This window comes from Eleutherodactylus coqui, chromosome 1 (genome assembly GCF_035609145.1).
Source record: "Eleutherodactylus coqui strain aEleCoq1 chromosome 1, aEleCoq1.hap1, whole genome shotgun sequence".
In the NCBI taxonomy this organism is placed as follows: Eukaryota; Metazoa; Chordata; class Amphibia; order Anura; family Eleutherodactylidae; genus Eleutherodactylus; species Eleutherodactylus coqui.
This window is the reverse complement of record NC_089837.1, coordinates 145,676,794-145,703,750: the sequence shown is the minus strand read 5'-3', so window position 1 is coordinate 145,703,750 and position 26,957 is coordinate 145,676,794. Positions and strand designations below refer to the sequence as shown.

Genomic DNA, 26,957 nt, shown 5'->3' with positions numbered 1-26,957 from the left:
GAGACTAGGCTAGAAGCAAACCCTAGTTATAGTCAGTCAATACTGCTCAGGTACGGTCCCTGATAAAGCCCAAAGTAGGTGCCCAGAACAGAGTTTGCTATTAGCAGAACCAAATAAAAATAAATAAGAAACCTAGCATAGTCTCCAGCCCTTAAAGGGCAACGTTGTCCCGCGAAACAAAGTTGGGGTTATACACTTCTGTATGGCCATATTAATGCACTTTGTAATGTACATTGTGCATTAATTATGAGCCATACAGAAGTTATTCACTTACCTGTTCCGTTGCTAGCGTCCCCGTCTCCATGGTGCCGTCTAATTTTCAGCGTCTAATCGCCCGATTAGACGCGCTTGCGCAGTCCGGTCTTCTCCGTGTTGAATGGGGCTGCTCGTGCTGGAGAGCTGCTCCTCGTAGCTCCGCCCCGTCACGTGTGCCGATTCCAGCCAATCAGGAGGCTGGAATCGGCAATGGACCGCACAGAAGACCTGCGTTCCACCGAGGGTGAAGATCCCGGCGGCCATCTTCGCAAGGTAAGTAAGAAGTCACCGGAGCGCGGGGATTCGGGTAAGTACTATCCGGTTTTTTTTTCAACACATGCATCGGGTTTGTCTCGCGCCGAACCCCTCCGGCTATTGAAAAAAAAAACCCTGTTTCGGCGCGGGACAACCCCTTTAAGGTAGGCTGGAGGCATCACTATCTTAAGGGCTGGAGACTATGCTAGGTTTTTTATTTTTCTGTTCTGTTCTATGCTCTTGCAAAATGAAAGAGGTTATCCAAATTATTTTTGTTAACATATTGATTCCCCTTTCTGAAGACATCAACTATTTTAAATTCACCTCAAGTAATGAATATATATTACTGTTATATGTATAATGTATATATAATATATTACTCAAGTAATTAATGTTATATAATGGAAATTTTGAATTGGACCCAATAGTATGCATCTTGGGTGACATCTCTATGGTTGATAGAACTAGTTATGTAAGGGTAGCTGTGGGAAGTTACTTTTTATTGGGAGGAAATGTATTATTAAAAATACATTCACTCCCAAGAGATGTAGTAAAAAATACTTAATCATTATATATGATTAGCAAATCTGTAGATTTTAGATGAATTTGGGAGCCCTGGATCAAAGAACATGTGTCAGGAGGAGATATGTTGGTATTTGAAGGATGTTAGCAGTTTGGAGTTATTATGCATGATCACTTGAAAAAGGGTAAAAGAGGCGGCCGTTGGCATGACTATGCTCGCCAGGACGGAGCATAATTGCACCTGAATGAGGGAAATTTCTTCCCTTTCACAGGCCGTTCAAACTTCACACCAGGAGTTTGAAAAAAAAATGTGGGAAGATAGATCTGCCCTGCAAGTCCTATCTTTTCTCGACTGTACAATTAACAGGCAAGAAAAGAGCTAGTGAAAATGAAACCACTGAAATCTATTTAAATCAGTGGTTTCCCTTTATCCTATTATGTGCCCCAAAAATGGAGAAGCTGAATTTACTTCTTGTATTGTATTGAACTCTATATTTTGGTCAGCTGTGCCTTTACCCATCACATTTTTCTCTTTGCTTATCTAAGTTTATAGAGAAGTTGGTCGAAATACATATCTCAGCCCATGAGTATAACTGGAGGAACACAGTACAGTTTCACTGTAATCTAGCAAAAAAAAAGGAGTGACCATAAATGTTTATGAGACCCACCTTAAAGTACTTTGTTTGTGCTTTACCTTTTCCAAGGTGGAAATGTAGTCATTTTCCTGCGGGGGTCTAGCAGCACAGAGTCATGAACAAGTGGTTATGGAAATGGTCTTTCGGTTAAAGCTTTAATGCCCTACATCTGATCTCCTGGAGAATGACCTTTACATTCTCTGCCTTGTAATGGAGCAGATCATTAAGTATTGATAAGCTGGTGGTCAGTTTCTCAAATGCAGTAATAAGAAGATAGTTATATTTATATATTCATCTTCTGTGCTGTATAGACAAAAGCATATTTAAGATGCTTACATCTCACTCAACTGCTTCATCCTTTTCCACTATTAGGAGATTTCTTCACTTAGAAAAAGAAGAATGGACTGCTCTAACACTAAAGGCAAAACACTCTTGTTCCTGCTCAACATTTTTTATAGGTATTATTCTGACTGCTATTAAGGAGTCAGGAAGGAATGTTTTACCCCCAAATGGGCTAATTGGCTTCTGTCTGATTGGTGGGTTTTTTGCCTTCCTATGGATAAACAAGGGGGGCTGGAAACAGGCTGAACTAGATGGACATTTGTCTTTTTCAGCCTAACATACTATGTTATTATGTTTGTGCAGTGAACGAGTGTATTTTGCACGTGTGCCTGCCCAAATACTGTGTGTATGCCTGCGCAGGCACCGCTAAGGGATTATCAACATCAGAATGGTGTGCCTCTGACTTTACTCTCAGCATCCTGACATGTGGACAGGGGCAGATCATCTGCTGACACTTCAGTGGGGGTCCTATGAATTTTCTGACACTTCAATATAGTGTTGTTCCATTATGTGTACTTTGTAATTGTTGGCTGACACTTCATCATAGGTATCTCTTTACTTGTCTTATAACGTATTGAGCTTACTGTGGTGCACGAGTTAATATAGAACAAAGTGTACTTCTGGTTAGTGCGTGGCACATCGTTTTGGTGATGTGTAATCCCCCCAGACGAGTCAATCAGATAATAGATGAAATGTGTTGGGTTAAAAGACAAACGTTTGGTACCGTGTTAGCCAGTAGAGCAAAATGGGATTGTTCTCAGCAAAGGAAACCAGGTAATCTTGTAGATATAAAACTTTTTATTGGCTAACAAAAAAACATGACGTTATAGCGAGCTTTCAAACCTTCTCGGGATTCTTCTTCAGGCTAACGGAATAGATCCGAAGAGGCATACATATACATATGAAAAGGCACAGACATGGTGTGATTAATTTGCACTTAAAACAATACCATAACAGGATGAGTAGAGAAGTAAATACTTAATTAGTCCACTGATAGTGAAAGTTTTATGGTCCCTAAATTGGTGTTGGGGGGTTACCAGGCCAGAGTGGTATCTGTGCTATAGATTTCTCATACTTTCCAGTCACGCATAAACCCTCTTGAAATATTTAGGCCTGTGTTGAAAGTGTCAAAGATAGTTATAAACTTGTACTCCCAAATTATTCTATAATGCTGAGACTTGAATATGGTGACTTTAATATGTTCTATGCTGTGTCTGTGAAAAATGCTCCGCCACAGGTAATTCTGTCTTTCTTTCTTTAATTGTGCGGCGATGAAATTTCATCCTCACGTTCAGTTTTTGTCCAGTTTCTCCAACAGAACATTTACTGCATCGGATCAGGTATACAACATCAGACGTGGAACATGTGAATGTCCCTAGGATCTTATAGTCCCGCTGTGTGTTGGGGATTTGTATCCTGTATCATATCAACAAGATTGCTTAGTTTCTCTTGCTCAGAACAATCACATGTGTTGGATTGATATACAGGGCCATAACAGGGTGTGCTCAGTCATTAAAAGGACTTGTTCAGGACAGGGTTGTAGCAGGATGGCAGCAGTGCAGCAGTAGTCCAGAGCTAGGGCAAAATAGGGGTTTTTCATTTTGTGGATCATTATTGAATTTCTTCTGCCATGGAGGAAAGATCTATACCAGGAGAGATACCCACATGTATCCTGGTAAACTTGGTTTAATGTATCCATGTTTGTGACCCTAGGTGGGAGTTATCCTTCTTTAACATACATCTGTATTTGTGATGTTGAGACAATATTTATGCATATTAATTAAAGTTACATTTTATAGTATTCCCTTATTGCAGCTCTCTCTGTGCTCTTAAGTAAAGCTTTTTGGATTGTTGTTAATGTTTTCCTATTTAAACAATTTCAAATATCTTCTTAACAATAAAGACAAACCAGAATTGGGTAGTTGGTGTAACACTGTACTCAGCTGCTATGGTGTCGCCGGGATACTCACTGTACAAATATGTGTATAGCATATGTTCACGCCTACGCTAGCCCCCTGTCTATGCGCTTTCTATTATTTATCAGCAGTATTGTTGAAACAAGGATTGGAACAGATGCATGTTTAACACTTTTTATTTAGTGGCTTGGGAAATTTTATCAACAGTAGGGAAATTAACAAATGGCTTTTTCAGCTGTACTGTGATTTATTCTTACTATATTAATTATCAAGATTATAATTATTTTGCCATTTAAACTACTGGATTAAATAGCTTAGATGCCTGTATTGTGTAATTAAATATGAATATAGTTTGTCTTATGTATTGTATTTATACATACAGTCACGAAAATATGCCAAATACATGCTAAAAAAAATTAACAACTTGGCTATGTAACAATAGGGTATGTAATCCTCCCAGTCACTAAGTGCAAAAATGGTACAGTCATTAGCACATTTTGGATTACTTCCGACGTGCAAGATTTTGACCCATTATGGGACAATCACAGCTGCATAACAGGACGAAGCAAAACCATTGATTTAATGGTTTTATTTACACTATCGGGATTCTCGGGCGTTAATACTAAGCCTAAGACAAGATAGGACTTGCCCTATCTTTCTCGCACGTAGTTAATGCTATATGCGAGAAAGATAAGGTAGGGCCTATCTTCCCAATTTTTTTTCTATGATAAGGAAATGTGTGGGCCTAAATTTGATAATAAATTATAATGGATAATTTGTGTATACGACAACTTCACAATGGGTGAGAATACAGAAACTCACAGACTGCTGGGCAGATTTTATTCATTGTAATACCCCTGCCTTTGCCTCATTAGGCCAAGAAATTTACAAGTCTTTTGTCTCAATCTCATATAAACACAACAAATTGATGATAAGAACTTTATTTTAGAAAATACATTAGTCCATGTAGCTCCTGAGAGAAGCTGTAAAGTGAGAGACAGGTTACCGGATGGCATGGAAAACATGACAAGCAGAGGTAGGTACAAATTCTTGCAGCGCCCCAACCTAACTGTACATATTGTCACTCCATGGGAAGGCGCATTCATTTAAAATATTTCATCAAAATTAATCCACATGGAATCTTATGTTTTAAACTTAACCCTTTAAACTAAACCTGAAATAAAGACAACCGCATAGGATTTAATGGCCGCGGCATTTGTTTTCAAACCGGTTTAACAATTAATATAACTCCAATAATTTGCATAAACTGGTTAGTCTTGGTTGTACTAAGCCAACTATCAAACATAAACTCTGCCGCTGATGTCCACCTGCCGAAGGCACGCGGCAATCCCCTATCTGAAAAAATGCCCACAATAGCATCACAATAATTTCAAACAAAAGGGCAGGCGAGCGGGACAACTTGCTTCTCTCTTTAGACTAAAGGTCCCGTCCAGCTGTCACCCTTTTATGATAACTCCTCCTCTTTTTTTTCAACTCAATCCTGACCAATCGTCTTGTTGTATTTAGGGCATCACACAGTTGGCAGATTTTCAGCTATTCCTGCCAAAATTCCAATGCCCAATCATCTCCTGTCACCAGAGCTCAGTAAAATTTCACCAGCCTTTCTGGCACAATCCGCTGACCCTGAAATGAACCTCATAGACACCATTAACAACCCCTACCTAACATCCAACCACCTCACTGCTCCAGATTCCATAAGGCCCTAGGACCGTAGCATCCTATAGCTGTACAGTGGCACTGGGACAGTGAACATATTTAGACTCCACTCAGATGGCAGTTTTTGGCAGCTCTCTTCCCGCTGCTAACTGTTCCCAGGGGCTGATGCACAGGGCTGGGCATAGGCTTGTCAAGCCTGGCGGTTTGCCCCATTTATAAAGTAGTCCATCATCACCATGCCCCAAATAAGTCAGAGTCCCAAATGTCCTTAATACCTTTACAGCTGAGGGCACTGACTAATATCCCTTTTACACGGGCCAACAGTCTTTCAAATGACTACACAAGCAGTGCTGGCTCTCCTCCTCTTGAATTCTGAAACCCAGCTTTTCACTGTTGTATATGAAGGGGTATGGTCCCCAAGTGTTGCCACCATGTCACTATGGATGTCTTTTGGTTACTATACAACCCCTTTTCAATAGGACCTCCTGTGTGAAAATAATATATAAGATATACCTGCCACTTCAAGATCCAGTGCTGCAGCTCACTGCAGTCATGGTGCTTCCTGTAACAGATGATGTCACATGAAATTAGGTGAATGCTACAGTCAGTGAGAGGCTTGAATTCCACTAGGGCTTCTTTTCGGTGTAGGGCTTATATTTCAAGCCCTTCCCTGAAAATTGCTGCTGGGGTTGCCTTCATCCCATTGCTTTCAGTGGGGCATCAGCAGCGCACCCCCATTGAATGCAATAGAAGAACAGCTGTGTCAGCCGTGGCAGGGGATTTTTTCATCCCCGCAGGGAGTCCCCTCACCACAGTGCTGTCACAGTGCTTAGTGATGAGGAGACCTTCGTGGAGCAACTGCCCCAGTGAACGGGCAAAGTTTCATGCGCTACGCATATAAAACTTTACTCATTCATGCGTTTTTCGGCTTATGCGAGCAGTGCATTTTTTTCTTGCACATAGGCACGCGAAAAAACACTCTCGTCTGACTTCAGCCTTATACAGCAGTATTCAAAAAGAAGGACCCGACTTGGGGATTTAAGTACAAGCAATCTACAAAAGATAGGTGCACAGTCCACGCATCACTGAAAAGAGGAAGGATCAAAGTTTTTTATGACATACCAGTAAGTTCCAATTTCTGCCACATGGGTGCACATTTTCATGAGGCACGCATGGACAACCGGTGCTTTTCTGTTTGCATACTCAACCAAAGTCAACACATTTTCTGTACCACTTGTAAATTTGCTTGTGACATGGCAGCTGTTATTTGAATCAACGCCGTAATTCAAACTCAAGCGCACAAAGTGATTTCTCCTGTGGTATCAGCACTTTCCTATAAACGGTAAACAACCAGAAACAGCGCTGCAGTGTGGAAGAAAAAGGGACTTACTGGTGTGCCATAAAGAACTTGGAACCTTCCTCATTTCAGTGATGTGCGCATTGTGTATCTATGTTTTACAGTTCGTAATTAAATGCCCAAATCTGCTTCTTCTTTTTCAATAACCCTGTATATCTCTACAACTACCCCCTACACCTTGTGATCATTTCTGGGAGGTAGGATCCCAAAGGAGTGATACCAAACCAACAATACATGCATAAGATTGTATATGCCAGTGATGTAATGGTATGAAAGATGCAAATACTTATTACATAGGGATGTTAAATTCATTGACCAGTTGTCATTTCTAAGCAAACAAAACGTTGAGTCCCTCTTTCACACAGATTTAGCAAACACCGATATGCCCATTCTTAAGATGCCATCTATTATGATGTCATACCATGGCAGGCTTACCATGTTCTGCTATCTCTCTGTCACCTCATTTTCTGTGCCTGGGTCATTTTGGCCTCTTTGCTGCCACTCTAGTGTAACCTTTACAATCCAGTTTTCCAGAGCAGCATTTACAGAAGTCTTATATGATCCATTGAGTACTACATTATTAATTGATCTAGATTTATAGACGGAAGATAATTCCACTATTGGTTCTTTTGTCTTAGAGATGATACATAACACAATATTGCCCTATCTGCTCAATTATTTTGGGTTCTCACTGGCCTCCCATTAACTTTGTTTGCTTTGCTTCTCAGGATTCACTGTTTGGTTCTCTTTATATAGCGCCAGATGGAAACACAATCATCACTTTTGATTTACAGGACACATTTTATGGTGATGATTCCCAGTTGTGTATTTGTACAGTTATACCCAACTGCGCTTCTGTGCTTTCCTATAAATCAAGTATTTTCTATACTTGAATCTCGGTCTTTCCAAAATTGCAAAGCTACTAACATTGCAAAACCTAAAATGTCTTTCCGTGTTCATTTATTGCTCTTAAAGGGAACCTGTCGGCAGTTCTTAGCGATGTAAGCCAATAACAACGGTACATTTATGTAGGATCTCTCTTTCCCACACTTATTTTGCCATGACTGTGGATAAAAGCATACCTGAGTGATAGCAGTTTGAAAGTTTTCCGCATCACATGTAAATAAGCGGTTTGGTGGGCGGGCTGGACTATCTCTGCTAGCTGCATGTTTTGCCCAAAAGTCTGCCCCTCTCGCCTTCTCTGCCATGGAAGTCTCCCAGGTAGGCAATGTGATTCTGCCACAAAAAACACAGTTTATCTGTGTCGGTAGCCAAACCCAAGACTTCGCAGCAGTGCGTGGATGACGACTATTATGTTCTCTGCATTAAAGAAGGCAAGATGGGCAAACTTTTAGGCAAAACATGCAGCTAGCAGAGGTGATGCTACGTGATGTCACAGGAAATCACGTGACCACTGCAGCCAATGAGAGGCTGCAGCGTTACATTTTTGAACTCCTGGCATCATGATGTTCAGGATGTGACCACCGACAACCTTGAATTCCACGGCAAAAGTTGTACTAAATAGATCTTTGTTACTTTTTTCTAGCTTTTCTCAAAGTCTTTCCAGTACCATAACAGCATGCATAGGGTTTGCTATTTCTTTGGTAGCAGGCTGTAGAGTTACCTTTTATGCTATGAGTCTTTTTGTCAGAGCACATTGCTCATCATGAAGATATTTGTCATGCATAATCACTTTAGTGGATTATCGCTTTACAGCTGAGAGAACCCAGTATTGTAGCATCTTTATAGCGTACTAAGAGTAGTATAGGTTATAGAACAGAAGTATAGAGAAAAGCTAGGAAATAAGAAGAAAAAGAGAGCGATGGAGAAGAGAAGAAGAAAAAGAAGAACGAAAGGCGGTCCATGTCAACCATGAGCTCACGTTTGTGTGTAGGTTGGGAGAACCCTCGGCCACCATCTCCTCTATGTGCATTATATGGTTCAGCTCTTGTATAAACTCCAACATAGTCAGAGGGTGAGGGGTCCTCCAGTGCGGGGGGATTGTGCAGCATGCTGCTGTGAAGAAGTGTCTCAATAGGCCCATTTTTATCTTGACTAATATACTTTATGATACTGTTGTCTGTCACTTTACTCATAGAGCTGTTTATTTCATTTCCTTCTGGTGTTGTAAGCTTCCAGATCTTGTATCTCTGTGTTGGAAACCAATTCAAGATTATCAGAATTTAAAGGGGTTGTCCCGCGAAAGCAAGTGGGGTTCAGCACTTCTGTATGGCCATATTAATGCACTTTGTAATGTACATCGTGCATTAATTATGAGCCATACAGAAGTTATTCACTTACCTGCTCCGTTGCTAGCGTCCCCGTAGCCATGGTGCCGTCTAATTTCAGCCTCTAATCGCCCGATTAGACGCGCTTGCGCAGTCCGGTCTTCTCCCTGGTGAATGGGGCCGCTCGTGCCGGAGAGCTGGTGCTCGTAGCTCCGCCCCGTCACGTGTGCCGATTCCAGCCAATCAGGAGGCTGGAATCAGCAATGGACCGCACAGAGCCCACGGTGCACCATGGGAGAAGACCCGCGGTGCATCGTGGGTGAAGATCCCGGCGGCCATCTTGGTAAGGTAAGTAAGAAGTCGCCGCAGCGTGGGGATTCGGGTAAGTACTAAACCTTTTTTTTTTTTAACCCATCCCTTGGGTTTGTCTCGCGCCGAACGGGGGGCGTATTGAATTTTTAAAAAACCCGTTTCGGCGCGGGACAACCCCTTTAAGAAATATCAGACTGCAAATTAAATGAAGTTTATTGTATGAATTAACTAATTAAAAGGGTTTTCTGGGACTCCAAAAACCGCCAATCATAGACTTCAGCAGTGATTCTGCCATGACTGCTGAAGCCTGTGATTGGCTGAACTGTCATCTGCACAATGGCCTTCTTCCAGTAATCAGTGCAGTGGGCACCTGGACTTCAGTACTGGAAGGGGAGCTACTCAAGGTGGCGAATACAACTATTTTGTTTCTTTTACAACATTCTATGACCATGAAAACCCTTTAAGCAAGCAAATGCAAATTTGGGGATTCAGAACTCAAGATGATACTGGGTCTTAGGTATTTGTACAATACAATAAACTGTATTAATAATTTCAAGATCCATTATTGTTTCTGCCTATGATTAGTTCTACAGATTGTGGACTTAGTCAGACGGGCGATTTTTCGCGCGATTTGCGCATGCGCATGCGTCCGGCGATTTTATAAAACCATTGCTTTGCAATGGTATCGGACACATGAGCGCTTTTTATGCGCTCGTCCGATAAATTATAGAACAAAAAATCCTGTTCTCTTCTCTATATGCGCTCAATGGGGCCGGCGGCAGCAGCGCCGACCCCATTGAGAACATATAGAAGACAAATCATTCTTCTCTGCCACAGCTGTAACAGCTGTGACAGAGAAGAACGATGTTTGCCCATTGAATTCAATGGAGCGGCAATACAGCCGCTCCATTGAAAGCAATGGGCTGCCGGCGTGCGCGGGGTGAATTGTTGGGAAGGGGTTAAATATATAAACCCTTCCCTGCAATTCATTCTAAAATGTGTTAAAATAAAAAAAAATTGTATACTCACCTTTCCGCTGCAGCCGGAGTCCAGTCGCGGCCGCTGTCAATTCTCCTGAACTGCTTCTCGGCACTATTCAGCCGGCGGGGCTTTAAAATCCCCGCCTGCTGAATGATCTGCCTCTGATTGGTCACAGCCCTGACCAATCAGAGGCAGGTTTCACTCACACACCCATTCATGAATTCATGAATGGGTGAGTGACTGCTGCCTCTCAGCGCTAAGCCAATCAGGGGCAGGTCTGACTCACATCCATTCATGAATTCATGAATAGGTGTGAGTGAGGCATGCCTCTGATTGGCTCAGCGCTGAGCCAATCAGGGGGCAGGTCTGACTCACACCCCCTTCACACCCACTGCAGGACGGCCATGCGGAGCTCCGGCTGCCGGCAGAAGGTGAGTATACAATTTTTTTTTATTTTAACACATTTTAGGATGCATTGCAGGGAAGGGCTTATATATTTAAGCCCTTACCGACAATTCATCCCGGGCTCGCCCGCAGCGCATTGCTTTCAATGGAGACGGCTGTATTGCCGTCTCCATTGAATGCAATGCGCTGGACAGCTCCGGCCCGTTTCTAATGAAACGCGGCTAGGAGCAGATTTTCGGGCGATTTGCGGGCGACTTGCGCGCACCGGTCACGCGATTTGCGGATGCGCATCCGTCATGCGATCCGCAAATCGCGCGAAAAATCGCCCGTCTGACTAAGGCCTGTCACTGATAAAATAATAATGTTGACAAACCTAAATACAAATTCATGTGTTTTTTGTCCATTATAAGGCAATTTTTCATGTTTTATTTTTCAGGGCAGAGAATCGCGCTTGGGGGGAGCATATTTGTCTAGAAACCAGTCACTAGAGGAAGAATTTGAAAGGGCTAAAGCTGCAGTTGAGGTAATGTGTCACACAAAATACATAATTCAAGTGCATGCTCGTGTCTTTACAGAACCAGCAAAGAGGCAGTAAATAAATTTATAATGAAACAAAATAACCATTATTTGCGATCAGCTTGTTGGTAGTTGGAAGGCTGCCTTCTCTCACGGCGGAATCGTTGTTGGCGTTCCGCAATGGAGTGCCCACAGAAATTCCTCAAGAATTCCACGGTGGCCAAATCTATACCAAAATTGTGCAGATTTGGCCACCTTTTTATTTGTGGAACACCTGTGAAATTCAAACCTTGCATTTCAAGGGTTAAATTCCACAGCCTGATTCTGCAGCATAATTAGATTTGCTGCGAAATCAGAATTTGCAGCTTTTTAAAAACAAATCATTGCATATTCATAGTGAACAAATTTTCACAACATGTGAAGGGGATTTGCTAAATCCCCCTCCACATGGCTTGCACTGCAAATGTTGTAGAATGCCGCGAATTTAATCATACAAGTGGAGAATCCATAGTTATCCTATGGAAAGTGTGTCATGCGAGCTCCGCGGGCAAATCTCGCTATGAAATTTTATCCATGGACAGGCAGCCTAAAGTATAAGCCTGAGCATGCTACAAAAATAGGGTTGGCAATATAGGTAATCCAGTCCCATCCATCTGACTACTTATCTGATCATTACACAGTGAGATTCACCCAACATCTACAATACACTGTTTTTTAAGTAAGCATGAGAACAAATTCTAGAGATGAGGCTGTAATTAAGGGAAGCACTTTTTTTTATTTTTTGAGCATCTATCTCTGTTTTCTTTAAAACATTGAAATGCATGTAATATTCCACTTGAGAACCTGACCAAAGTGTTTCCATCCAAAGAGTGATGGAAAGTTGGCCAACACTCTATTGACAATCTCAGCCCCATTGTCCCCACATTTCTTGTTAGGGAAAATAGGAATCAACCAGTTTGGATTTTTACTCTTTGTTTCTGAAGAAAGGCTTCACAAGGAGGTGTCTGACCACCCTCTATAAAATAACATGCCGATTCAGCCCAGCTTAAACAGGCATGTTGATAGAAGAGTCAGAGGAATCAGTTAGCTGAACAGACCTCTCTCTCGATCCAAAGCACAGTGCTCAAACAGATTGTGATTTGGAGAAACTAGGGTTTGACACGGTACATTAACCTGCTGAAAGGAAACATTATATTAGAGAATATGGATGCCCCAAAGGGGAATACTTGTTCTACAATAATGATTAAGTAGGTGGTATATGGGAAAAGAACATCCATGCATGGATTCCAAGCAGAACCTGGCCCAGAACATCACACTGACTCTGCCCCATTTTCTTCTTCAGATAATGCCTCCTTGTGCCATCTCTTCTCCATGTTAGTAACATAGATGCACCTAGCCATTCAAATGATGTAACAGAACGTGTGATTTATCAAACCAAGTACCTTCTTCCATTGCCCCATGTTCTAGTTCTGATGCTCACGGACCCATTGTAAATGCTTTTGGAGGTGGATAGGGATCAGCATGGGCACTCCGCAGCTACACAGCCTTATATGCAGCAAGCTTCAATGCACTGTGTGCTTTGACACCTTTCTATCATAGCATAGCAAGCAACAACTTTTCAGCAATTTGTGCTAATGTGGAGTTTTCTGTGCTATCGGACCAGATGGGTTAGCTACAAATGAGCCTTGGGCACCCATAAGCATCGTTGGTTCTCTAATTGCCCTTTGTTGGACCACTCTTGGTAGGTACGCACCTCTGTAAACAGGGAACACTCTATAAAACCAGATTCTCTGATCCATTCATCTAGCGATCACAATTTCTCCCTCGTGAAAGGCGCTCAGATGCTTACGCTTGTGCATTTTTCCTCCATCCAACACATCAACTTCAAGACCTGACTATTCACTTGCTGCCTAATATATTCCGCCGTTGTCATGAGATAATCAGTATTATTTGCTTCACCTGTCAGTGGTTTTAATGTTACAGTTGATAGGCATACGTATGCTAAGGGAATAATCATAATCAGGGTAATTTATCAAAACTAGTGCAACAGAAAAGTAGAACAGTGGACTGTAGTAGCCAAGTGCATCCCAGATCTCATTTTCCGAAAGTCATTTGGAAAACAAAAGTAGCAACCTGATTGGTTGCGTTGTGTAACTTTTCTACAATTCCTTTGCATTAGTTTTTATACATTTGCATTGTTCTCGGTTCTCCAAGGCTCTAACCTTACAGTCTTTGATTTAAATGTAAAATTAGTGATGTGGGAACGGGGCAATAATAATGGCCACATAGGCAACAAGAATAGGGATTCATTAGACAGTGATAAAAATGGGGTTAGTGTTACCTTAAGGTTTTTCTTCTTTTGAGGGAGTAGGATAGGGGATGAAGCCAGTTAATAATGTATCAAGTCTTTTAAAGTTTAACTATTTATTTTCAGCTGATAAGATCATAATCTAGTCTCACATGTCACCTCTTCTGAAAACATGGACATATAAGCAACACATTTTTCACAAGAAACAAATTTATAACCTGATAGAATCGCACTGGGCAATTTTCATCTTGTGCACAAAATCCACATTTTGCTTTAGGAAATCTGAGATTCAGATGAAGGTGACAGATGATTGTTGCACAAAACAGGGAGCATTATTCATAGCTAAAATGTTTGTTCTGCATAAAATCGTGTCAGTAAGATGATGTTGAGTCCATGGGAACAACGCAGAAGCTGTATTTATGGATATTGTTGGTATGGGGAAATGAGTAATAGACTTACTGAAAAGCAATACCTTTAAGGACTATACATTAGCTGCAGACTCTAAGACCATCCATTCCAAGAGCCAATTTTGCAGTCATTTGAAGTTACTTCTGCATTCAGAATCTGCTCTATGTGTGGGGATTTATTAAGTCTGGCGTTTCACACACTCGTCTAAAACTGAAGCTCGTAGGAGTAAACTGGACCAAATTTGTTAAGACGCACACCTCTTAATAAACTTGGCACTTCTTGGGCTGACTTAAAATTATTTTCTCAGTTTCATTGCACACTAAGGCTGGGTTCACACGAGACGGATTTGCTGCGGAATTCCCGCAGATTGGCTGCACCGAAACCGATTCGTGACAATTTCACTGGTAAACTGCAGCTGCATTTCCACTGCAGCCATCTCTCCCCATAGATCAGAGAGAGGCCGCTGTGAAAAAAAAAAGAATTGACATGCTGTGTCTTCAATCTCCGTGCCATATGGCCGTTTCCACACGGTTTGGCCGCAGTGTGTGGATGAGATTTTTACAAAATCTCGTCCACTTTGCTGGCTAATCCCAGGATTAGGGGCCATGTGCGGAATTTCCGTGCGGACAATCCACATGGAAATTCCGGAGCCAATCTGTCCCGTGTGAACCCAGCCTAAAGGGCTTTTTTTTCAACTACTCCTGATATGTTTCCTTTATATTTAAATCACATAAAAAATGAACAAGCTAATGTAGTTCTGCATTTCTTAAATCTGAATTGTAGTTAAGATGCCATTTTCTGTCCTAAATCCAGGGTGATAAGATGTTTCTGCAACTCTCATACTTTCAGTGACTTCCATTCTCCTCTCATCAGAAATGTATAAATATCATTCATCAGAACAGTGCTATACGATATAATAGAATGGTAGATTTGGAAGGGGCCTCCAGGGTCATCGGGTCCAACCCCCTGCTCAATGCAGGATTCATTAAATCATCCCAGACAGATGTCTGTCCATCCTCTATTTGAACACTTCCATTGAAGGAGAACTCACCACCTCCCATGGCAACCTGTTCCACTCATTGATCACTCTCACTGTCAGAAAGTTTTTCATTAAAGAGTACCTGCACCTTCATGCTGGAGCGCTCATGATCCGTCGACTGTTTTTGGCCTCCCCCGGCAGCTGAAGACAGCCCCATATAGCACTATATGAGGCTATATGGGGCTGTCTTCCGTGGCCAGAAGGAGCCAAAAGAGGCCAAAACAGCATATACATTCCAGCGTGAAAGTACAGGTATTCTTTACCAATATTTTTCATTTTTTTAGACTAAATGGCTTTTTAATATATTAATTCTGGTAGGATTGATTTCTACAACCAACCACCCCTTTCTGTCCTGTACAAGAAAGAAGGGCATCATGACATAGTAGACTGATGTTCCTCTTCCTTGCTAAGGTTGCCTTCCTAAGCTTATCACCACCCACTGAGAACTAAAATGTGTCTTACTAGAGTTGGGACCTAATTTCCACATAGACATCATAGAAGTTGTATTGGCTGCTTCTATCCTATACATGTTCTTGCTTATTATCTGAGATATCTCCACGAGGGGAAAGTTATTGTATAAAATATATTAATAATGTAGTATTTAGCCCGACTCCCCTACTTTACAATTTATATTTGCCATTTCTGTTCTATATAGTTTACTCAGGTAATTATGATTTCACCTGACATTTGTGAGAGAAAAGCATCTTGTATTGTAAATTAATTGTCTTTACCATTTGTTTTCTGCTGCAGAGAGGAGGTCACAGTTCTCCATATTTCCCAAGAATTGTTTTACTCAGCTCTTAATTTGCAGCTTTAAAATCCACAATGGGAAGCCATCAAGACTCTGCTATTTCTTACTCATTTACACTTAATTAAATATGTAAACATATTAGATGGCAGAGTGCCCTCTCCCTGACAGAGCATTGGAGAAAACGATGATGTGCACCTGCTTCCCTCTAATTAGGATGTGAATACAAACCGTAACTTGCACATTATCTGAGTTTTACTCTTATTCATTCACATCTACAATTAAGCACATTAACTCTTTATAGTTGTATCCTAGCATTTCCCCAGAAAATCATCAGGAATTACATGTTTTTCTCTTGTCATCTTTAACATTTCTGGGTCAAATTTTATTTCACTATAGTTATTACTGCCATGGCAACTATCACCTAACTTCTGAACTCCGAAAAAGCTATTTTTCTTAGTTATGTAGAATCTCTTTCCATAGTACATCCATATTAGGCAAATCTACCTTTCCCAAGTATATGCAAGATTACATCACTTGTAAACTAAATTTCTCAGAAAAAAATGTAGTTAGCGTATTAAATGGCTGAACAGAATTTTTACAGCTTGACAGAAGATGATAGTAAGATATGTGTGTATTGATTTTTCATACACAAAGGTTTCCATAGCCTTTAATATAAAACCCAAAGCTAAGTCCCTGCAGAAAAAATTAGGCAATTACTGTTTTGCCTTTTTTTTTGCAATAAATTTTCATTCTCATGCATTTAGAAAACCTCATACTTGTCTTGCAGGCTGTCCTATATTCAAGTTATTGCCTGTACAGCAACAGTTCCCAGTACTGATCAGCTATCTCTCTAATGAATGTATACAAGTTTAGCTGCCCGTCCCCTCTCTTCTTTCAGAGGCTGTGTAGTGTAGCCACACCCACTCAATACTACACTGTGATCTCATTGAGCCTCTCTTTGAGTAGTTGCTGGTCCCATTCCCCCTCACTGCTGATAAAAGCAGAAATTAAACTGAGTGAATTGGAGCCCTCTGTTACAGTAGCTTTTTCTGCTCTCTGTCCACCTAATATCCTACACTATCCCCCAGAATACAACCCTCTGTAATAGCTCAGTGGAAGTGCAATGAATGCATGCTTGCAACAGGAGAAAAGACTAGGGGAGGAGTCAGTCAATCTACACTGACTAACAAAATTTGCTAAGTTTTCAGTCCTCCAGTCCAAAGTGCGCTGGAAAACAATACAAGCATAGAAATTAAACAATCAGAAATTTTCAGTGAAAATAAGTTACAAAAAGTCTTCCTTTTCAAAAACACATTGATTAAAAAAAAAGAGTGTAAAGGTATCCATAGCCTTTAAAGATATTTTTGAGAATTGTAAAGAAATCTGTGTAGCAGCACTGCTTAAATGGTTAACTTTATACAGATATAGCAGATTTCAGTTTGTCAATCTACACTGTACTTACTGTATATTTCATACATATATTGCTCCATACATCATAGAGGCTCAAAACTCCTCGAAACAAATGTATACATCTATTTAGGAATAATTATTCTTTGGGAAAGGGGAGAAATTTAAATGTCTTGAGATGGATAGAAGAAGTACTGTTATGTTATGGATGGAAAAGGCAATGCACTAATGTGTAGTATGCTAGCTTTCAGACTGGGAATTTAGCTTTTCATGTCCTTTTCCATATTCAGATGAATGTTTTTTGAGTGGCACTATAAAGAAACCTAAAGATAAGTTGTAAAATGAGCTAAAGATTTTATTATATCTTTCCTAGTCAGACACTGAATTTTGGGATAAGATGCAAGCTGAATGGGAAGAAATGGCAAGGCGGAACTGGATTTCTGATAATTCAAGCTCATCCAATCTATCTGGAACATCTTCCAAAGAAACTGTACGTACATTCTACAAAGCCCAAGTGATTCGATTGCAGATTGTCAATTAGATCATGTGCATTTGTTAATCAGTAATTACCTGTCATCAACGTGTAATATTTGATACACTAGTTCAGTGATAGTCAACCTGCAATATTATGCAGATCTCAAAGGAAGCCCTGGACTTCATCACAGGGCTTGACCAAGGAGTAAGCACACACATTAAGGTCGGGGACATAGAGGGTAAAAGATATTCCTCTGTTCACTAGAGGGGTATTTTAAAGAGGATGGGTCATGGAACAGACTTCTTAAGTGGTCCCAGTTGGTATTACTACATGCACTGGAAAAAGTTCATATATTTCATGACTTCATTTTCAATTATTTTGCTATATACAGTACAGCATATTCTTTTAAACTACCCTTTATATCCCAAAAATCCAGTGACCTGACTTCAATGAAAAATAGCCCAAAAATCCATCCCAGATCTAGTTGCTTGATTGTTAGCAATGTTCAGGGCTGATACCAAGTGCTGGAGACATTGGGAAATAACTTGAAACTGTGTCACAAAGGCCTTTTCAGCTACTCAGTAGACAGAAGACGTCATAGTAATACAGTATAGTATTGCGTAACAGTCACATATCTCCCTTTCATTTATTTAACCCCTTCATTGCCAAGTGATTTTTTCTTCTGGTGTCATTTTTCTGTCCCCGTCTTCTAAGAGTAAAACAGTTTTTTTTATTTTTCCATCGAAATAGTTGTGTATAGCTGTTTTTTGCAGGACAAGTTGTGTGTAAGGACCCTATTTATAAAACCACATAATTGGAAAAAAGTTACCCTGTTGCCCATAGCACTCACAGGTCTCATTGTAGGCCTCAAGTATGAAAACTAATCTAGGTGTTTCCTATTGCATTTAAGAGCATAAATGGCCACAATCAAATCTCAGCTGATGCCGGCAAATGTCAGCTGTTTCCAATATCTGACACCCGCGAGGTATGGGGCAGGCTTGACTCTTGAGCCTGCTCCATACATCCCATGGCAGTGAGGAGGGTATATGTATGTCCTCAATCACGGAAAGGTTAATTTACATCAAAACTGCCATTAAGTAGCAGAAACATTGAGATACAGAAAAAATATTTATCATAAAATTAGACAAACAAATCCAGAACATAAACTAATATACAAAATTTACATACAGGGTTTTTGTAGCATTTTTTTGCAGAATGTTTTTTCCTGGCTTGTGTACAGCAATGCTGTGCCTAGATGTTTGCTGTGAATGAGAAAATATTAACTCCTACTAGTTACACAATGATATTTGTAGTGCAGTAGTGTTACTCGAAGTTTAGTGATTTGGCAAAAAAGCAATCTTGGGTTTTTTAATGCAGTTTCCAAAACACACAAAACCTTTCCGAGATGTAGACCTCAGGGAGACATTAACATTCACACAAGCAGCAAACCAAGCACATTAAAGGGGTTTTCCAGGGAAATACTATTGATGACCCATCATCAGGATAGGTCATCAATAGTTGATCGACCAGGGTCAGCGCCACAAATACACAGAGGTCGTAGTAGAAGCAGCAGACGCCTCCGCGTCGACATCTGTGTAGTGGCCAGCTCTTGTAACAGCAGGCACGGCTCTCATTGAAATCAGTGGGAACTGTGCCTGCGGTTACAAGTTCCGGCCACTATACAGAGGCTGGTGCGAAAGCTTCCGCTCCGACCTCTGTGTATTTGTGGAGCTGACAGCATGCGCCCACTCAGCTGATCGGTCTACAAACCCCTGTTGAAATTACAGATGTTTTTGTCATGTTAAAAAATCTGACAAAGATGAATCATTTCACATTTATGTCCACCTTCAATGTGACCCGTTATCTGTACAATTCATTGGGGGGAAAAATGAAATCATTTATGGAGGAAAAATAAAAAAAATAAAACTAAAATAATGTGGTTGCATAAGTGTGCACCTCCTCTTATATTCGGGGATGCGGTTGTGTTCAGAATTAGCCAATCACATTTAAACTCATGTTAAATAGGACTCAGTACTCCACTGCCATTATTTACAGTGACTTACCCCATATAAGAATGACTTTGCCAGAAGAAGATCAACGTTTTGGAATGACTTAGCCACGGAAAATTTGTGGGTTGACCTGAAGATGGCGGTACACACAAGATGCCCTTGCAATCTCACAGATTTGGAGCACTTTGCAAGGAAGAGTCTTGCCAGGTCAAGATGTGCCGCGCTGACAGACACCTACCCAAAAAGCCTGAAAGTTGTCATAAAGTGAAAGGGTACATCAACAAAGTATTAGCTTTAAGGTGTGCACATGTATGCACCACATTATTTTAGTTTTTGCATTTTTCCACCCTAAAAGATTTCAGTTTGTTTTTCAATGGAATTGTACAGGTAACGGGTCACACTGAAGGTGGAAATACGTTTGAAATGGTTCATTTTTGTAAAGTTTTTAACATGACAGAAACATAGCATTTTAACTGGGGTGTGTAGACTTTTTATATCCACTGTAAGGCCTCATCTCCACAGGGAAAATCAGGCCCGCCGCAGATTCTTCATGCAGAATTCCGCAGCGGGTCCATCCTTTCCCGCAGACATGAGACCTAAAAAGAAGATTTACTTACCTGTCTGGACGCTGCGGATCTGCCCTCCGTCGTGGCCGGATCTTCTTTCTTCGGCCCAGCGGATGTGCTCGGCACGCCGGCAGCGTGCCGCGCACATGCGACGTGCACTCTTTTTTCTTTTGAACTGCTGCTCTCCCGCTCTCCCGCGCTCCCGCGCCGGAGAGCAGGAATTCAGCTGTGGGTGTGCCGAGGATCCGGATGGCTTCCATAGACTTCAATAGAAGCCTGCGGGAGCCGTCCCCGCGGGAGACCTGCACTAAAATGGAGCATGCTGTGGGTGTTTTCCCGCACACCAGTCCGCGCCTCAAGGGAAAATAACATCCGCAGGTATTTAATTACCTGCGGGTGTCCAATGCATCCCTATCGGGCGCGGATCACGTGTGCGCGACACCCGCTGCGGATCTGTCCCCATGGACAAGAGGCCCAAGTCCTTTGATGAATCTCTACACGCTCCTTAAAGATGTTCCCTCCATAAAGTGCTTGACTGGGTTGACACGCAATATAAAAGACAAGTTCTACTCCACTTGGACTCTTCCCGATTCCTATGTTCAGAACTAGTGTTGGTTTCACAGAATGTAATGTGAAACCGGTCTTATTTGTTATGTTAAAGGAAAAACAAATATTGTGACTTTTAACAAAATTCTTTAATAAAAAAAAAGTTTAAAAGACTGGAAATAAGAGAATCCATGTACATAAGAAAGAGGGAACGTCAAATGAAAGAAAGTGACAACAGAAGTCTACAATACTAGGATCCAAAATATGGCACCCTCAAATACACAATACATATACATTACAATTGTGATTTAAATCTAAATTAATTGTTCATGTAAAATCTGAAATAAATATATATCATTCCTATTATTCTGCTCCAGGGTTATTATTTCCATACGGACAATCCATTCAGGGAATGTGCTGGAGCCTTTGAAGAAGGGATGAAGAAACTGAAGGAAGGGGATTTACCCGTGACCATCCTATATTTGGAAGCTGCCATTTTACAAGACCCTAATGATGCTGAGGTAGCAAATTGCACATACTGTAGCTGTTACACTTATTAATTGCTCACCAGTTTTAATTCTCAAGGTAATGTGTGCTTTTTTTCTGAAGCCTACGATGCAAAACTCCGCATGCTAATTATACAAAGGATGCTCGTTTAGAAAGCTCAATTAGGCTAAAGAGAACGGATTAAAGTATAAAAGCCAATTAGTAAATTAATGTATCGGAAATCACCCTTGTTAATCCAGGCAATGGAAATTCCAGGAAGGATATGTACTGCTTTATACTGGGAGATGGTTTAAGAGACTTGTCAGGGAAGATTAGTTCAAATAATCATAGACGTACGATTTTCTCTCAGGTTCTCTTGAAGAAAAAACAAATTCACTTGGGTGCAGGGACGCCTTCAAGGCAGTATGTATGGTACTGCAGTCAGAAAAGTCACATCATGGGACTCACATAGTTACACTTGAATGATTTCCACTTAATAGTCAAAAATGTGCAAGCATGAGGTCTATCAATTTCAGGATTAGTCCTCAATTCTTCTCCATAGACACCCATTGGAGCTGTACAGTAACCTGGGCCAAAAAGTACACGGGGGTCATATTTATTTTACTTTCATTTCCCATCGAAGGACCCACACAAACAAATTTATATGGAAAGAGATCATCTAATTCTGCATAGTGATCAAGTTTTTCACTTTGCAGAAGCTAACCAAATGTATCTAATGGGGTACACGATAGAATAAATAAGGGAGATGTGGAATGGACCCCCGGAACCCTGACTGTATGACTGTATAGAGCAAAGATATTTTGAATAACAGCCCTGCCTATGTAAAAGCATAATATTGGATGAATAAATAACCGAATCTTAAACAAAAAATAAATAGCCAAACCAAACAAAAACGTACTACTTCCATAATTATATAAAAATGAGCCTTAGGCCGGGCTCACACGTCCGCAAGCATAAAACGATATAGATGCAGCACACACCCGCACTGTGATTGAACCGGCCTAAATAGTCCCCGCACAGTTCTGTGCCAAAACTCGAGCAAAATCGCCCATTCGCAGAAGTTCTTAGGCTTTATTTACGTGGTTATTTTCAGTGGAAATCTATTCCAAAAAATCTGCACGTTTAGGGCTTTAACAGACGAACGTATGTGCATAAACAAGGTTTGGAGAAAACTGTTGCTTGCGAGCCCGTGCATAGTACTATCATTTTTGCACTTGTAAGGCCAGTTCAGACACGCATGTGATACTCCCTGTCCGTGGAATTAAATGGTTATTTAAAGCCCGATAATCACAACCACATAACGGGACAAAAAGGAGCCATTGATTTCAATGGTTTAGTTTTCACTAGCAGTATTCTTGCCCATTAATAGTACACGCGAGAAAAGATAGGACTTGGGATAGGACCTATCGTCCCACAGTTTCTTTTTTAAACTCCTGCACTGTCCATTGCCAGTCATGTGTTCTTTCTCCCAGTGGTGCGGAGAGTTGTCTGCACCTGCAGTGCGGCCGTCTTCTTCGTGCAGTAACAAAGGCACATCGGCGCCCGTGTGACTGAGCCCTGAGAAGAAAAAAAAATGTAGTTCATGCGCAACTATGCTCCATAGCAGCAAGCATAGTTGCGCATACGGCCGCGTGTAGCCGCCCTAAAACACAGAAAGATAGGGCAGGTTCTAGAAACACACTCATGAGAACAAACCCATTGAAATCAATGGGTTCTATTTGACACGTTTGTCTGTTTTAGCCCTAAGAGCTCTTTCACACAGCATATTTTTCATCAGTATTTTGTGAGCCAAAACCAGGAGTGGAACGTACACAGAGAAAGTATAATGTAAAGATTTATATTGCTTCTGTATTTCGGACCCGCTCCTGGTTTCGGCTCACAAAAAACTGATGAAATGAAGCATGTGTGAAGGAGCCCCTAATCATTGAAAGTTGCCACAGATCTGCACGTGAATTAGCCGCATTCAGTGGAGCTAACCCACATGTGGAAAATGTCACTAACTACACATTCCAGGATCCAATGTAGACTACCAAAATACACTTATAGTACAAGCTGACACATAAATAACATTTTATTGGGAATCTATAGTGTGTTAGTCCACAAAAAAACTAATGAATCCCGTGGCTCTGACTTTGCACCTTTCTAAAGGACAGTAGTGAGAATGAAAGACTGAATCTTAAGAAGCCGGACATGACCTGCACTGCCAAGAACGGGCCAAGAAGTAATGTACTCAGAATGGTGGCCCCATTATTTACTTGTAGAGATGAGCGAGCGTACTCAGAAAAGCACTACTCGCTCGAGTAATTTGCTTTATCCGAGTATTGCTGTGCTCGTCCCTGAAGATTCGGGTGCCGGCACGGAGCGGGGAGCTGCAGGGGAGAGCGGGGAGGAACGGAGGGGAGATCTTTCTCTCCCTCTTTCCCGCCCGCTCTCCCCTGCTCCCCGCTGCGACTCACCTGTCAGCCGCAGCGGCACCCGAATCTTCAGGGACGAGCACAGCGATACTCGGATAAAGCAAATTACTCGAGCGAGTAGTGCTTTTCCGAGTACGCTCGCTCATCTCTATTTACTTGCTGTTGGCACCGAAAACGGCTGCGAAAACCTATGCCAAACAGCTGTGGATATTACTAAGATTAACAATAGAATTGGCAATATTAGGAGGCTTTAAGTAATTGGTTAATGTTTTATCTCTCTGACATTGCTTTCCAAAATTCTATCACAGGCCTGGCAGTACCTTGGCATCACACAGGCAGAGAATGAAAACGAACAGGCAGCCATTGTATCTCTACAAAGGTGAGTTGTTTCAATTGGATTCATTAACCCCTTAGTAGCGAAGCCTGTTTGTGCCTTAATGACCAACTCGTTTTCCATTTTTTTCGTCACATTCCAAGAGCCATAACTTTCTAAGTTTTTTCATCGTCATACCCATATGAGGGCTTGTTTTTGTGGTACAAGTTGTATTTTTTAATGACATCATTTTGGGTACATATAATGTACTGTGTAACTTTCATAATTTTTTATGGAGATTTGGGCAGGCACAGAAGCCATCTTTAAACCTCTGGATGCTACACCATTGCGGGAGTCCATTGGTGGTTTTTCCAGTCTCCGCTGTTAGAGCAAGTGCCAGGCTGTCATCCGACAGACAAGTACCCGCTCCACCTGGCACGGTAGACCTATGCCAAGTTTCTGATGTAACGCCATAAAAAGGCATATTCATCAGAATAAGGCCACTTAACGACCACTGTAAAAAGGCCATTAAGGGGTTAAACTGTAACAGAATACACTGAACATATCAACATGTACATGAGAATATATTTCAAATGTATACTTATTTGAAATCAAATAATTAAGCCATTTAACCAAATACGTAATTATAAAAGTAAAAATGACCCAAAAATGATGTTATGACGGAATGTCTTTTTTAACAGTTGTTTCCCTTAGCAGTTTACATGATTCATATATATGTACATTCTCCTTTGCATCATTTTGTAAAATATGTAGTCATTTTAATTTTCATTTATAATATTTTGTATCAATTAGCAACTAATAGGTTGTATTACGTTCTAGGTGCTTACAGCTACAACCAAATAATTTAAAAGCACTAATGGCCTTAGCTGTCAGCTACACTAATATGGGACACCAAAATGAAGCATATGAAGCTCTGAAGACATGGATGAAACAGAATCCCAGATATAAGTACCTAGTGAAGGGAAAATCAGAATCCCCAGACCTGAAACGAAGGATGTCAAAATCTTTGTGGGAAAGGTGAGATTAGCATGCTAACCATTCCTATTAAAATTGATCACCTAGTGGCATTTGTCAGGCCTAATATGGGATACTGTCTACAGTTCTGGTCACCGGTGCTCAGGAAAGATGTTGCAGCGCTTGAGGGGGTTCAAAGAAGGGTAACAAAATTAATAAACGGAATGTGAGGACTGGAATACCCAGAGAGGCTATCAAATTTGGGATTATTCACCCTGGAAAAAAGACGGCTAAGGGGTGATCAAATAACTATGTATAAATACATTAGGGGACAATACAAGGATCTCTCCCATGATCTGTTTATACCCAGGACTGTGTTGGTAACAAGAGGGCATCCTCTACGTCGAGAAGAAAGCAGGTTTCATCACCAGCACAGAAAAGGGTTCTTTACTGTAAGAGCAGTGAGACTGTGGAACTCTCTGCCTGAGGACGTGGTGATGGCAAAATCCATAGAGGAGTTTAAGAGGGGGTTAGACATCTTTCTAGAGCGCTATGATATTACAGGATATAGACATTAGGTTACCAGCGGGGTTGTTGTTCCGGGTCTTACATTTAGGTAGGAACTTTCAAACATTGATCCAGGGATTATTCGGACTGCCATTATGGAGTCAGGAAGGAATTTTTTTCCACCAAATGGGCTAAATTGGCTTCTGTCTCATTAGGGTTTTTTTGCCTTCCTCTGGATCAACAAGGGGAGTGTAAACAGGCTGAACTAAATAGATATTGTCTCCCTTCAGCCTAACATACTATGTTACTATGTTAGTGTATATAGAAGCAGTTATTAAATGCAGTTTAAAGGGATTTTGGTACCAGGTTAATGCTGCCCAAACTAGCAGCACCATGAACCCAGGACATGCATGCTCATAAACCCTGTGTATGTTTTATTCTGAAATACTCAGAGTAAGCTCCGAATCATGGAGATGGGCTGCGCTTGCCTCTCTCAGCCACATTATGTAGAGTGACAGCTCTCTCAAACCTTTTGTGTATAGAGAGAGATCTATCATTCTGCATAAAGCAGGTGGGGAGAGACCATCGTCAACTGTCTCCATGACTCGGAACTCCTTTCCAAATGTGTTTATTCTGAAATGCCACAGTGTTTCAGAATAAAACATACAAGGGGTAATGAGCATACCTGTCCTGGGTCAATGCTGCCTGTGGTATTTGTAAAGTTGCTCAGCATTTTATCTGTTTACTATATATCTTCCACTCTGACCTCTGTGTATTTGCGGCACTGACAGCATGTGCCCGCTCAGCTGATCGGTTGGGGTCCTGAGTGACATACCCCAGCCAATCAACTACTGATGACTTATCCTGATGATAGGTCATCAGTAGTATTCTCCCTGGAAAACCCCTCTAAGTAAAACAGAGAAAAAGGCAAGCAGCTGATTCCAGAGACAGAACAGCAGTGTCAGGTCAAACCTGTAGAGCACGGCAACAGGTGAGCATTACAGTGAGTGAGGTTAGAGGATTATACATAATTTCTGAGGCACAAAAAATTCAGAGGAGGGTCCACTCAATTACCTTTGCACTGAACCAACCATGGTGTTTAAATGGCCCTGGAGACACATCTGTAAAGAGCACTGTTTCTGAGTTGTTGCTTCTCGAATGTACATAGTAGGGATATAATTAGTGACCAAAGCTACCTGAAGTCCATAAGTGTGACATAAAATCATATAGAGATTAAAGCGACTCTTGGTCCTGGACAAACAAATATGGCTGCACCATGCATTAGTAGTCTAAGACACTACATGCTGCTCTGATTGGCTAGTGCTGCCCAC

General features: G+C 41.2%; 1 protein-coding gene across 2 annotated transcripts in view; it reads left to right on the top strand.

The window, feature by feature from the left end:
- The window catches only part of PEX5L (peroxisomal biogenesis factor 5 like), a 94,968-nt gene that overhangs the window by 49,922 nt on the left and 18,089 nt on the right, over positions 1-26,957 (top strand). For both annotated transcript variants that reach the window (XM_066590086.1, XM_066590078.1), the window contains 5 exons: positions 11,327-11,408; positions 17,688-17,804; positions 21,288-21,431; positions 24,140-24,210; positions 24,985-25,182. In XM_066590086.1, coding sequence (XP_066446183.1) covers positions 11,327-11,408; positions 17,688-17,804; positions 21,288-21,431; positions 24,140-24,210; positions 24,985-25,182 — 612 coding nt within the window. The remainder of the gene's footprint in view (positions 1-11,326; positions 11,409-17,687; positions 17,805-21,287; positions 21,432-24,139; positions 24,211-24,984; positions 25,183-26,957) is intronic.